Here is a 14,511-nt window from a genome sequence, read left to right as displayed (position 1 = left end):
GTATTAAGCTAACCCCACAAGAGCGGGCACTAGTGTTAAAGAACCCACCTGCCAATTCGGCTTCTTATGTCAGGAGACATAAGAGACGTGGCTTTGATCCCTGGGTCAGGAGGATCCCCTGGAGGAAAGCATGGCAATCCACTCCAGCATTCTTGCCTGGAGAATCCCATGGACAGAGGAGCTGGTGGACTACAGTCCATAGGGTCACCAAGAGCCGGACATGACTGAGGCGACTTAGCACACAAGCCCAGAAGAAAACTCAAAACTTGTATGTGTACTAAAGTTGAGTAGTTTCTCTCTCAATTTTCCAATTACAAATTTTACATAAGATAGTTGAGAGTGACACTTTCTTTAATCTGGCGGCCCTGCTTTGCCAGGAAGTACTGGCTGTGTCTACTGGATGGTCTTGTGCCATGCTGTTCCATCCGGTGATGATCCAGCTGCCAAGCTGTGTCAGGAGCCCACTCTCTCCTTTGTCTTCACAGGGCCAGTTAGCCCACCCCTTTATCAAGGGGGGCATCTTTTATTTCACTAGGAAACAGGAGGGGAAGTGCCTCACTCCAGAGCAGTGTTGCAGATGGGAGAACACTGTGTACATCCTGAGGCAGAAGGCCCTGTGGACCACGTGCCCGCAATCCAGGCCTCATCGTCAGCTCTCAGTGTGACTGAGAGGTTAAGAGGCAAACCACTTAACCTCCCTGTGTGAGGGCTGATGAAGTAAGGCTTTGATCTTTGCAGAGAAAAAGCCTTTATAGAAAATACCAAATAGGTCCACTCTTCCCTTGGCACCTCTTAAATTCATGTGGAGACTGATGTGTTTTGAAACATTGCAGTCACTCTTAGTTACAAGGACATGTTCCTAGACCCAGCCTCCCAAGTTTTCAGTCATTGTATTTTGTCTAGTTTTGTGAGGTGCCTCAAAGCAAAAATAAGCCCTAGGAATCTTTATGCAAGCCTTTTGTCTCAAAAGCTCTGAGCATCCTGACAATAGACATTCTATGAACTCCACCACCACCGCACACAACCCTATACATTATTTAAAACCTGTGCATTTTAAAACCTAACTTGTGCCTGCGTGCCTGCTAGAGCTGTTGTTCTCTTAGGCTATTAATGGTAGTGACTTTTTGGGGTAAAGGTTTCGGTTGTAGGAATGTATATATTTTAGCAGATTCAAAGAAGGATTTCTTTTTTCCCCCATCACTCCACCCCCACCAAGGTTTGCCTTCCTTGTGTGGTGTGTGTCATCCAAAATTAGCACTCATAAAGCACCCACAGCAGACTCACAATTCATACTTCCTTGGTGCTGGGTCATAGGGAGAAGCTCATTTATGTATCCTCAGGTGTGGAAGTGGAGATGATCTGGGAAATTTTTTTTAAGGAATATTTGCTTTTTAAGATTGCACATTCAGAACAAATTCAAAGTGAGTGACTTTTAGGCGAGGAAGAGGTGTACCTCTTCACAACCGTGTAGAGAAACAGGTAGAGAAGCCCCCACAAGAAAGAAGGAAAAAGACATCTGACATTTCTTCTGTCAGCTTGTGTCATTCTGTCTGTGGCTATGAGGTAGGCAGGATTGTTGCCATTTTACAGATGGTAATTCCAGAGATCAGTGAAGTCAGGTCATTCCCCTATGTACACATAACTTGCTATTTGGTTGCTAAGTTGTGTCCAGCTTTGTGACCCCGTGGACTGCAGCATGCTAGGCTTCCCTATCCTTTTCTGTCTCCCAGAGCTTTCTCAAATGCATGTCCATTGAGTTGATGATGCCATCCAACCATCTCATCCTCTGTCGTCCCCTTCTCCTCCTGCTCTCAGTCTTTTCCTCAGGGTCTTTTCCAGTGAGTCAGCTCTTTGCATCAGGTGGCCAAAGTATTAAAGCTTCAGCATCAGGACAGTTGACTAGAAAATAGCAAAATCAAGGACTTCACTGATCTCTTATGATACCTTGGAGATTAGGAAAACTGCTTGGGGTAACATATGCTTACCTCTCTGTGGTGCAATGGGGCCCCACCATCTTTGCTTTATTCTGTTAAGGTCAGAAAGCAGTTGCTGAACATCTAATATGTGCCCAGCTTTCCTACGCACCAGGAACCCAAAAATGAACATGGCAAGACCTCTGTCCTGGAGAAACTTACTGCTGCTTGTTGAAGTGATAAAATAGATTCAAAAAGGACAAAACCTAAGAACTCCAGGAGATAAGGACCCTGATAACTTCCAGTTTATAGATGAAAAAACAATACATCTGTGCTGTCCAATGTGGTAGAGATGTGACTGTCTAAGTTTATTAAGTAAAATGGAGTGGAACCATGCATTTATTTCCTCAGTAGTGCTGGTCACGTTTAAGATGTTCAATAGTCAGATGTAACAAGTGGCTGCCGTATTGATGATGCAGATACAGAATGTTTCCGTCACTGCAGGAAACCCTACTGTCCCAAGCTGCTCTAGGCCACTTTGCCATCACAGGAACGTGCAGCATGGGCTTGTTCTGACTCCAGATTATAAACTGATAACCATTATGTTACATTGCGTCCCTAATATCTAGTGAAAATTTGGGGAGAGGAAGCAGACAGGGGAAGAGTTAGAAATCTCTTTTTATTCAGGAAATAAGAAATATTTAAGATGATGGGGAACAGGAGACATAAGTACAGATTTCCTCTGCTTGAAGAACCAGAAAAGATTTTTTTTTTTTTACTGGATCAGGAAGGTTAGTACTTGCTGTTTATGGAACCATGAGGTGACTTTTGCTAAGAGTTATCCTAGGATTTTGTCTTATTTATTTTTAAGCCTCAGTTCCTAACATAGTACTTGATATTTAATAGCTGTACAATAAATGCTTCTTGAACTAAATTAAAAAAAATTAACTGTAATATCTTTTGCTCGTCTCAGAAGAATAGTTGTGAAGAAGAGTAATGATTCCTAGGGGGTAAAAAGGAAAGATTTCCGCAAGGGCAATATCCAGATGCTCAGCTTCATGAAAAGAGGGCCCCATATGAATATATCTGTGCTCTGACAGGGACATAAAAGGGAGTGATCGTAAGAGCTGCCTAAACTCTGATCTGGGCCAGATTTTACAGTCTGCTATTTTAAAACTACAGAAACTCTGTATGTGGCTCTAAAATGAGAACGGAGAAAAATTGCCTCAATACCAAATTATTTCCTGTTATTATCTCTTTAGTGAAGTGAAAACAAAGTCACCCCTCCGCCTCCCTCAGTGTGTCCCAGTGTGTTATCCCGGATTACTTGCACTTACCCACCAAATGTTGTGTGAAAGCCAAAAAAAAAAAAAAAAAAAAATACACTATTTTGGCTCCCAGCTCATCCTCCTGCTCTTTTCATCAATGCGACCCTCCCCCACCCCCATCTTCCTTTCCTTCTCTTCAGGATTTAGCTGAAGTGTTGGCTTCTGTGTTATTTAGAACAAACAAAACCTATCAAAATAGGGTTTCAAAGACAGATGTGCTGATTGGGGATGGGAAGCAAATGCAGTATGCTCACTCACTTCCTAAAAGCTTTAATTTACAGCAAAAATAAAAAGTTGTTCAACACCAGACAGGAGGAGTCAGCTTTGAAAAACTACAGATAAGCGGAGAAGAATGCTAGATTTGTTTTGAATCTTTTTTTTTCCCCCAGCAGCAGTGATCACAACTTCCTTAGAATGATTTAAGAATTCTCTGGGGGCGTTTTGCCCAGGTCCCTTTGTAAGCTTTAGACTCCTAACAGGGCTTATCAGAGAAGATTCCAATTTAGAGCAGCAAAAAGTTTAGTGTCTGATATCAGCTCTAGCTTTTCTTTTTCTTCTTCTCTTTTTCAAAAGGAGACATGATGTTTTACAGTGTTAACACTTTTGAAAGTTCCTATATTTCCAGCGAACAGAGTGCTTTTGTGAAAAGGGCTCTGAGAAGCATTATTCAGGCGAAAATGCATCAAAGGGATCCGAGTTGAAAAGAGAGAAGTTTGCCGATGTGGAGATTGAAGGCAGCATGTGCTGACAGGTGCAATTATAGCCAGATAATTGAATGTTTTAGGAGAGATGCGGTGCGATCAGGCAATAGTTATGAACTCTCGTCGGAAGCCCATTCATAATTAGATATTCAGGGATCCCGCTGTGGATGACACAACCAGTGTTGGGACCATGAACTACTTCAGCTGCCGGACATAAAAGGGATTGCACTTTGTAAAGTAGTGTGAAATAGCATGATATTAGCCCTCCAGAACTTAACTGATACAAAGTTTGGAGAGAAGGCTCAGCCTTCTCCCTCAGATTCCCAATAGTCTGGAACCTCTTTCAGCCTCTGAGTCGGAAGTCAATGCAGCTTCCAAGTCCTTTGGTCTCAGAGAAACTAAAGAAAATACCAACTTTTAATTAGCAATGTGAAACATCTCTCTTTGCTGGTTGAAGAGTTTCCAGGCACTTTAGGTTTCCTTTCTCTATACAATGTGCCTTAGCCAAAGAGCCTGGAATGAGACCAATCCAGTGTTTATTTCTGAGAATATTCCACCAAAGTCATAAAATGTTAACAGCTGTATTTATGGTCTTGAAATTTCGGTGCTCAGAGCCTTGACTCAGTGAGAAGTGGGGTTACTATGTAAACTACATCTCCGCTTGATCTAAACAGCAGTTTCTTCTAGGGCTCTCTATGTGGAGACTGAGCAGTGAAGAAAGTACAAACCAGCAAAACACAGAGCAATCATTTCCGCTCAGAACAGAGCAGAGGCATTCAGAATGTTTCATTAGGAAATCTGCGAGACTTCTGGCTTCAGGCTTTCATTCTTAATGAAACAATATAATTTATTCTGCTGTGTTGTATGATTTTTTTGTCTTTCAAATTTCAATTTCTTTTTTCTTCTATGTATGGTTGGATTACCTTATCATTGTAATGCTATTAAAGACTCTTGACTCTGAGTTATAGTTTTCTGATAATGACACCTTAACTTGAAATCCAGGTGATAGCTCCTTTTCTACCACAGAGAATTGACTCCTTAAAGACTTTGGCTCACTCACATTTTCCTTCATTCTTTTTTAACTGCTACTTTTCACTTTCCCTTCTACCTATAAGTGTTTGGACTCCATTGGTACCTTGGCAGATATTAATAGAAGACTGTCCTCATCAAGCATTTAACAAGCTCAAAAGTGAATCCAGTTTTGCACCAAAAATCCACCGCCACAGTAACCATGACCTACCCTGGTCTCACATTAGAAAGACTTCTTCTCACATTAACAAGACTTCTTTGGAAGTGAAGATGAAATTACTAATGGGATATGAAAACATTTAGCATCGTACTCAGCACATAACAGGAGCCTACTATATGTTAGCTTTCTTCCTTTGCTCCTTCTGTCTCTAACTTCTTTACAGGTAAAATGAGGGGTTCTGATAACATTTAAATTCCTTTTATGCACTAAAGTCCAATGAGTCTGATTGTCTGCCTTAAGCAGTGTGATTGGAGAGTAACCGCCACAGTCTTTTCCACAAATCCAATTTCTGTGCAAAAAAGGAGACTCTCGGCACATAGTTGATGGGGAAAGAATTTGGATTTTCTTTTAGTATCATGTCTACACATTCTCGTTTGGCTGTCCTCTCAACCTGATATATCCGGGAAGTGGCTGGCCAGGGCTGGACGTGTGGTTTGAGTTGTGGGAATGAGGTTTTTTGACTGAGGAATGCTGTCTGTTTTACGTTGGTATCCATCATCTCCCCTTGACCACCATTCCCTTGCCTCAGCCTCATAACCGTCCAGCTTGCTTTATACTTGTATTAATGGTGGCAGTACCTGGCATTTATGTTGTAGCATCTATGTGAAGAAATAACACTTAAGAGAAGGCCAGGCGATATCAGGAAACATCTTTCAATTACTACCTGGCTCATTAGTTTTGTCAAGAAAATGAACTATGGTCTGCCTTTTGACTCATTTGCAGAGAATCATAGGGGAAAGCATTGCAGTGTTGTTTGGTATCAGGAAACTGTTTCATTGCAGCACATACCTGCCTTTCCCTGGTCATCTGGCTCCAAGTGGAAGCCCAGGCAAATGAGAGGATCTAAACCTCTGTTATGACCCAGTTCAGGCTGGACAAGACAGAGGACCGGGGGTCTTCCAGTGTGAAGGCTCCAGGAAGTTGCTTGTGTTACAGACATAAAATTTTGTCCATGAGAAGAGCCACTTGATGACAATATGATCCTCTGCTCTTTCCCAGTGCCAGGAAAGTGTACCATGAGATGCAGTGTGACTTAAGGGTTGAGAGCAAGAGCTGAGAAATCATGATAAGCTGGATTCAGATTTTGCCCTTATGACTTTGTAGCAAGAGTCAATCTTTTTTTCAGGAAAGGGCCAGCTAGTAAATATTTTAGACTTTGCGGGCTGTATGATCTCAGTGACAAGTACTCAACTCTGCTGTTTTAGTGAAAAGGAGCCGTACACAATACATCAGTGAATAGGCATGCTGTGTTCCAATAAAACTTTCTTTACAGAAATAGTCAGTAGATTAGATTTGGCCAACAGCTGCAGGTTGCCCACCCATGATCTATAGAATGTTGCACTCTAAGTTACTTTAATTCAAGTTTCTTCTGAATATTAAAAGAGACAATGTATGTAACAAAACACTCAACACATGCTTGGCATATGACAAAATGCCAAGGATCTACTCCTGCCAAATATCTACTACTTGAAAATAGTAGGTATTTTAATATTAATAGCAAAATATTAAAGTACTGTATATCATATAATTTAAGATGCCATTTGTTGTAGGATGCATATGGATTTCAGTTCTTAAAATGTGATAAAAAAAAATCTTCGGATTGGTAAAACTTAGTAACAGTAACTAATTACAGTAACAAAATTATATTTAGAATTTAGGTCTTTTTCTACCGGTGATCATTTAACTCATCTAACATTTCTCTGTGCTGTTTTTCTTGTCAGAGACACGTGTCATGAGCTGCTGGGACATGTCCCTCTGCTTGCGGACCCTAAGTTTGCTCAGTTTTCACAGGAAATAGGCCTGGCATCTCTGGGAGCATCGGATGAAGATGTTCAGAAACTAGCCACAGTGAGTTCCTTTTCAACCTGAAACCCGTTCTGTTTACGTCCATTTGTAAGATGAAGAAAGCTTTGGAGGTACTATGAATAATAGGGCAAACATTCTGGAGAGGACACGGCAACTTTATTTCCCCCATGTGTGTTCCTCTGTAGCACAATGGGGGCTTGGTTTCTTAACTGCCAAAATCTTTGTATTTCATCCTTCTCATTCAGGGGCTAGCTAGATAGTAACCGTTTTAGGCTTGTAGGTCATGAGGTCTCTTTCATAACTGCTTAGCTCAGCTAGTGTGGTGTAAAAGCAGCCACAGACAGTATGTAAATGAATGTGTGGTTGGATTTCAATAAAGCTTTATGTATAAAAGCTGGCAGTGGGCCGGATTTGGCCTGTTTGCTGGCTCTTGCGCTGCTGCTGCTAAGTTGCTTCAGTCGTGTCCAGCTCTTTATGATCCCATGAACTGTAGCTCTCCAGGCTCCTCTGTTCATGGGATTTCTTCAGGCAAGAATACGGGAGTGGGTTGTCATGTCCTTCTCCAGGGGATCTTCCCAACCCAGGGATTGAACCCTCATCTCTTATGTCTCCTGCATTGGTAGGTGGGTTCTTTACCACCAGCACCACCTGGGAAGCCCCTTGTTCTAGTTCAATGTTTATTTTCTAGAATTGTTTGTAATAGTGAAAAGTATGCATTTAAGTAGGAGTTGTGCTTAGGAGACGTGAGACATGGGTTTGGTCTCTGGGTTAGGAAGAACCCCTGGAGGAGGGCATGGCAACCCCCTCCAGTATTCTTGCCTGGAGAATCCCATGGACAGAGGAGCCTGGTGGGCTATAGTCCATGGGGTCACAAAGAGTTGGACACAACTGAAGTGACTTAACATGCATGCAGGAGTTGTACTTGGGATTATTTCTGACTAGTCAGTATGGGGTTTTCAGACTCAATTTGAACCAGCATTAAGCAGCTCATGCTAAACAATTACTATAAGTGCAAAACCAGAGAAAGATTGAATAGATACTATGATCTCAGCAGGGTTCTTTGCAAAACAAGTCATATGAGAGGAAAGGTGTAATGTTGGCAGCTACCTTTAAGCTGCTGAAGAGCCAGATCCAGCAAGCTCATATGCTTTATCCTAGCCCCATATGAAGCAGCCAGAGTAACAAACTCACTTACCTACAGTGGACAGTCTATTGACAACAATGAGCAAAGCTACTGGAGGAAGGAAAAATAGGATCCTAAATTGTGTGTTTGACAGACATACATTGGTGACATATTAGGCATGCAGGAATATTCTTCACTCCCACCAGGAAATAAACGGTTTCCTAGATTTCTTAAGATGCAAAGCCCTTTCAGTATATCTTTTGTTTCCTAATTTTGATAGAAATATAGAAACTGAGAAATATTATTCTGCTTGAAGAGAAATAGTGGAATAGCCATGCTGCTGGTGTCAGTGTGGCGATGAACACTGGGGGCTGTCGGGAGCTCAGGAGAGTGTTTGTCTTTTACAGCAGAAGGCTGCCAGATGGGGATGTAGGCCTTTGTGTTGCTAGATCTTCTAAATTTGAGAGAGATTGGAAATCTAGATTTCTAAGTGAAATTTAATGATTTAAAAATTTTAGCTCATGAAAAAAAATCTACCATTATGAGCTGAGGAAAGTATATTTGTAGACTGAATTAGGATCTGTTCTTCCAATTTGTAACCTCTGCTCTAGGAATTGTATCTCATGTATTTTGGTTATCTATTACTGTGTAACAAGTAATCCCAAAACTTGGTGGCTTAAAACAATGAACACTTGTTATCTCATAGTTTCTGTGTTTAGAGATTTGGGAGCAGCTTAGCTGAGTGGTTTTGTCTCAGGGACTCTCTGTTGTTGCTGTTAAGATGTGGGCTAGACCTATAGATGTCTTCAGATTTGGGAAAGTTCTCCCAATATGGCTCAGCCATGTGGATATTGGCAACTGGCTTCCTTCAGAAGAGAGAGAGGGAGAGAGGAAGGGGAGAGAGAGTGGGGAAGAAAGAGAGAAAAGGGAAGAGATAGAGATAGCTAATTTTTGAATTTAGTTTTTAATTGGAGGAAAATTGGTTTACCATGGTGTGTTGGTTTCTGCAGTACAACAATACAAATTGGTCATAATTATACATATGTCCCCTCCCCTAATCCCCTCCCTCTCGGTCATCACAGAGCTCCCTGTGTTATACAGCATGCTGCTCCCCACTAGCTTTCCATTTTACACGTGATCGTATATAAACGTAATGACGTGTATACACATGATACTGTATATATGTCAGTGCCACTTTCTCCATTCATCCCACCCTTTCCTTCCCCTGCTGTGTCCACAAGTCGGTTCAGAGGTGGGTATTGAGGGAGGAAGTTGTAATGCCTTTTGTGACTTCATCATGTGCTACTCACATCAGCCACGTTCTGTTCATTAGAAGGGACTCACTCCAGCGCACACTCAAGGGGAGGACAATTCACCTCTATTGTTTGGAGAAAGGAGCATCAGAGCATTTGTTGGTGTATTTTATTTATTTATTTATAGTTGTGCTGGGTCTTTGCTGTTGAGCGGGCTTTCTCTAGTGCTCGTTGCGGTCCATGGGTTTCTCTTTGTGGTGGGTTTTCTTGCTGTGGAGCACGGGCTCTAAGTCACGTGGGAACAGTAGTTGTTACACATGGGGTTAGTTGCTCTGCAACATGTGAAGTCTTCCAAGATCAGGGATTAAATTCATGTCTCCAGTATTGGCTGGTGATTCTTTACCACTGAGCCACCAGGGAAGCCCTGTAGATGTATTTTATTTTTTTATTTTTGTTTCTTTTCTTTTTTTTTTAAATTTTATTTTTTAACTTTACAATATTGTATTGGTTTTGCCATACATCAACATGGATCCGCCACTGGTATACACGTGTTCCACATCCTGAACCCTCCTCCCTCCTCCCTCCCCGTACCATCCCTCTGGGTCGTCCCAGTGCACCAGCCCCAAGCATCCAGTATCGTGCATCGAACCTGGACTGGCGACTCATTTCATATATGATATTATACATGTTTCAATGCCATTCTCCCAAATCATCCCACCCTCTCCCTCTCCCACAGAGTCCAAAAGACTGTTCTATACATCTGTGTCTCTTTTGCTGTCTCCTATACAGGGTTATTGTTACATTGTTACCATCTTTCTAAATTCCATATATATGCGTTAGTATATATATACTGGTGTTTTTCTTTCTGGCTTACTTTACTCTGTATAATAGGCTCCAGTTTCATCCACCTCATTAGAACTGATTCAAATGTATTCTTTTTAATGGCTGAGTAATACTCCATTGTGTATATGTACCACAGCTTTCTTATCCATTCATCTGGTGATGGACATCTAGGTTGCTTCCATGTCCTGGCTATTATAAACAGTGCTGCGATGAACCTTGGGGTACACGTGTCTCTTTCAAATCTGCTTTCCTCAGTGTGTATGCCCAGCAGTGGGATTGCTGGTTCATAAGGCAGTTCTATTTCCAGTTTTTCTGTAGATGTATTTTAAAACCACCACACTGTAAGTCCTGTTACTAAATTCTCAAACCTTAGCTCTGGCTTTAAATGCTACATTTCAGAACTTCCTTGTGCCTTGCAAATTCCTTGAAATTTTCTGGTTTCAGCCTTTGACCCCTGTAGCTTATACTCTTGATCAGAGATGGATGGTTTGCTTGCTTGTCTTATTTTGAACAGCTGCAGACTAGGAGTCAACCCTGCCAGGGTGTGTGTGTGTGTGTGTGTGTGTGTGTATCTGTGTCCAAAGAGAGGAGGAGAAGGAGCAAGGTAGGACTTCATGGATGTGAATGTAGGTGGATCCTAGTGAGTAATCTAATTTCTTTCTTAAAAGCAGTGACAATAAAATATTTTTATCTTCTCTTCCATTGAACGATGATTAATTAATTCCATCTTTCAAACTAACATTTACAAAGAATATGACAGGATCCTCACCTTTCAGAAAGTCATAGACTATATAGATAAAACTAAGACTTGTCAGAGGAGAGAAACTTTGTGTTGAGTCTTGAAAGGTGAGAGGGGGGAAGGAAGGATTGAAGGATGGTTTCATTGAGAAGAAATCTCTCTGGTTTGGAGGCTCGACAGGGAAGGCCTGCTCACCAGTTTAGAGGACCATGCTGAAACCAAGGATCACCTTTTCTGTCATTACAATGAACAAATTACTCCTCATCTAAAACAGTATAAATGCAGTTTCATAGAGATAAAGTGTGACACACTTCTTACTGGGCTGAGAGGAAGGTGTCAACAGGGCTGTGTCACTCTCTGGAGGCTCTGGGGGAGAATCTGCTTCCTGGCCTTTTGTCTGCTGTTAAAGGCTGCCTGCATTCCTTGGCTCGTGGCCCCCTTCATCAACCATCAACACGGCCATGTTGCATCTCTCTGACCTTCCTGCCGTTGTCACATCTCTCTCTGTCTCTCATTGACTATTGCTTTTAAGGGCTAATGTGGGGCCTACCTGGATAATTCATGAATTTCCCCATTCAAACTCCATGTCTGTGTAGATAGCATATTCATAGGTTCTGGATATCTTTGAGGGGGCATTCTTCTTTCTGTTTTTACACTTGCAAGGTAAAACCAACAATTAAAGCTTGAAACCTTTTTTACTAGGGCCAGTGAATTTGTAGAATAAGTTTTCCTTTGGAACTTATATTCCTTTGCATGGTTCCAATACCCTTGGCCATGGATTGCTTCAGTTCCAGTGGCCAGAAACAATTCCATCTATTAGAGATCACTAATCATGTTTCTCTTGCTCTCTTTCTTCCTCTTTTTCAATTGTTCTTTGCCTAGAAGATACCACTCTTCTGCAGGAGCCAATTCAAGTCAACAGATAGTCTTTAAGTGGCTAAAGAATCCCAGGTTCCATGGGCGGGAATAGGAGAAAGGCAAAGAAGTAGTACTTACTTCAAAGAACTCACGATCCAGTACACAAAAATACAGTGAACCCCGAGTCAGTGTTAGCTTTCATTCATATACATAAGCAGATACATAGTTGAAGTAAATTTAAGTCTTTTAAGTGTGTCTGAGTTCTGAGCTCATTGTTGGAGACTGGGATGCAGAGTCAGGTTAAGGAGGATCAAAAGCCTCTCAAGGGAGAGAATAAGTCTGGAACCTCATAGTGGCTTTGACTGTTACAAAAACCAAGGAGACCATCAACTTTCAAAAGACTTCAACTTAAAGATTATGAGTTTCTTTAAACACAGTGGAGAGTTGGAGCCTGATCTCCTCTTTTCCTGACCTTACTGGAGCAGATCTTGCATGAGCAACTCTCTTTGATTTTCTGTCTCTCACAAGCCTTGCAGTTCCATTTTTCTCAATTTTATAGACTGCCCACTTACTTTGACAAGTATTTTGTGGACCAAGGAAAAATTTGGAAAGTTTTACCCACATGATGGGGAGAATATAGAGGAAGACAGATTCCCAGTGTGAGGAGGCTAGCGAGGTTTTGTGCTGAAATAATACGGTACTGCCATTGACTTCCAAAACCACATCTTATCCCTCAGTTAAAGTGAATCGAAAACTGCTGGAATTTGGCTTGAAAGAAAACAGATTCCAGCTAGGCAAGTTCATAGTAAATCTGGGAATGAATAACCTATTGGATGGCACACATATTAAGGACTGTCAAGCCATATGCTGAAGCTAGAAGCTCAACTTAATGACTCTGTTGCAAGGACTAAGAGATTAAGAGGTGAGGCCTCAATGAGAGGGGTAAAAAGACCAATGGTGGAGGAAGAGTGGTGGTTAGTGAGCCCTCTTAGCTGTCCAAATGAGAAATGGAGGTATTATTAGCTGATTTCCTCCAAGTAATTTCCATTAAGTTTCCTGAAAAAGTATTAGAACAAAATGAGAGATGAGATGTACTAAAGGAGAAAAATCCATAGAGAGGACAAATGGAAAAGCACAGAAATCACTATTTATGCAGAAAAATGAGACAGCCCATATTATTCTTTTACTCTAGGTAAGATTTATATTATTAATGACTCTGTTTATATACTGCCTCCCTTTCCTTGTTTAGTGAATTTAAGCACTTAGGAGAAAGAGAGTCACACCTGGTAAAAGTAGATACTTAATAACTTTCTGTGATGTGCCATAACAAATCCATCTAAGGAAGAAAGCAACCTCTGCTAAGCCGGGTAGACGCCTCCAAACTCTTGTTTTGTTCAAAGCTGCTTCTGAACTTCTGGGTATGATTTTAGAGGGAGCAGGTTATTGCCTATAACTACTGCCTCTTTTTGCTATATTTCTGCATGATATTTATTTTGACATTTTAATAATGCCCATTTTTGAGAATGAAGCTATCTCTGCTGTTTTATGTGGGCAATGGTTGCAGGTCCCTGAGAACTGTTTAAATGAAACTCTTTTGTGTCTGAATAAATTGATGATGCTCAGTAACTGTATCTGAAATGCACTGTTATGCATGTAAATAATTTGCCCTCTGGTGGATAATGAATAAGGTCACTGGATTTGGCAGCAGTACTCTTTTCATACTCATCGTAGCTGTTCAGGGTCTGTGCATGATAGATATGCAAAAATATTCCCAATAATGCCTGCTTAGCGTGTGCTGTCATTTTCAGACCAGCCGTTTCCCACAGTAGCGCTGGCTTACATGGGTTTAATAGATTCGTGTCTTCTTTAAGGGCTGTAAACTTAAATGCCTTCAGGAGCCAGATAGTAGCAAGGATGTCTGAAATAGCCTGATACAGGATAATAAGGAGTATTGGAGCCTGTAGAGAACTAGAGAGTACATCTTATACCTAAGAGCCTTCACATCCAAAAATAAAAATAAAACAAAATATTCTTTGACTACAAATCTTTGTTTGCAAGCTAAAACAGAACTATAGGCTCTCAGTTGCCAGCCTTGTATTGAAAGTTGGATTATACATTATATTATACCATGCAGAGGGACCAGCCCATGCTGGATTCACCTTTATTTCATATTGGACATACTCAATTACCACTTACTGGACAACTGTCTATTTTTCCCAAGAAAAGACAGCTATTACTGTGTTCACTAGAAATACATATCTTACTGCTGTTGAGAGGTGACTGGTTTTGAATTACAACTTTAAACAGTCACAAGCATGACTGCCATACATATGTTCTGAGCATGTGTTGACAATTTATTTAACTCACTCATGAGGTAAAAGCAAAATGGTAAATTTCACTCAAAGAAGAATTTCAGAGACTGAGACTGTCTAGTCCCTGAAAGAAGGAATTCTGAAACAAGGTGCAAATGTTTTATGTTCTGTGGAGCAAAGAACAGTAACCTTGAAGTTATCTTTTCTACCAGGCAGAAATCATTTTGCATGTCTAGTGGACAAAAATAACTTGAAATTTATCAATCTTCACAAAATTGACACCTGACTTCACGGCATCTGGGCCTCAATCAATATAAATGGGAAGACAGACAAAGGGTATATTCCCTATGTCAGTGCTTTTCAAATGGTAATGTGTATAAAATAAC

The 14,511-nt window shown here is 41.0% G+C and overlaps 1 protein-coding gene across 2 annotated transcripts in view; it reads left to right on the top strand.

Annotated features, from left to right (window-relative positions):
* The window catches only part of TPH2 (tryptophan hydroxylase 2), a 102,616-nt gene that overhangs the window by 49,015 nt on the left and 39,090 nt on the right, over positions 1 to 14,511 (top strand). For both annotated transcript variants that reach the window (XR_008716563.1, XM_055587437.1), the window contains exon 8: positions 6,913 to 7,039. Coding sequence is in view for 1 of the 2 variants with exons in the window: in XM_055587437.1 (XP_055443412.1) it covers positions 6,913 to 7,039 (127 nt within the window). In the remaining variant the exon portion in view is untranslated. The remainder of the gene's footprint in view (positions 1 to 6,912; positions 7,040 to 14,511) is intronic.

Source organism: Bubalus kerabau, chromosome 1, assembly GCF_029407905.1.
Source record: "Bubalus kerabau isolate K-KA32 ecotype Philippines breed swamp buffalo chromosome 1, PCC_UOA_SB_1v2, whole genome shotgun sequence".
Taxonomy (NCBI): domain Eukaryota; kingdom Metazoa; phylum Chordata; class Mammalia; order Artiodactyla; family Bovidae; genus Bubalus; species Bubalus kerabau.
Note: the sequence above shows the minus strand (reverse complement) of the source record. Positions and strands in the feature narration are given on the sequence as shown.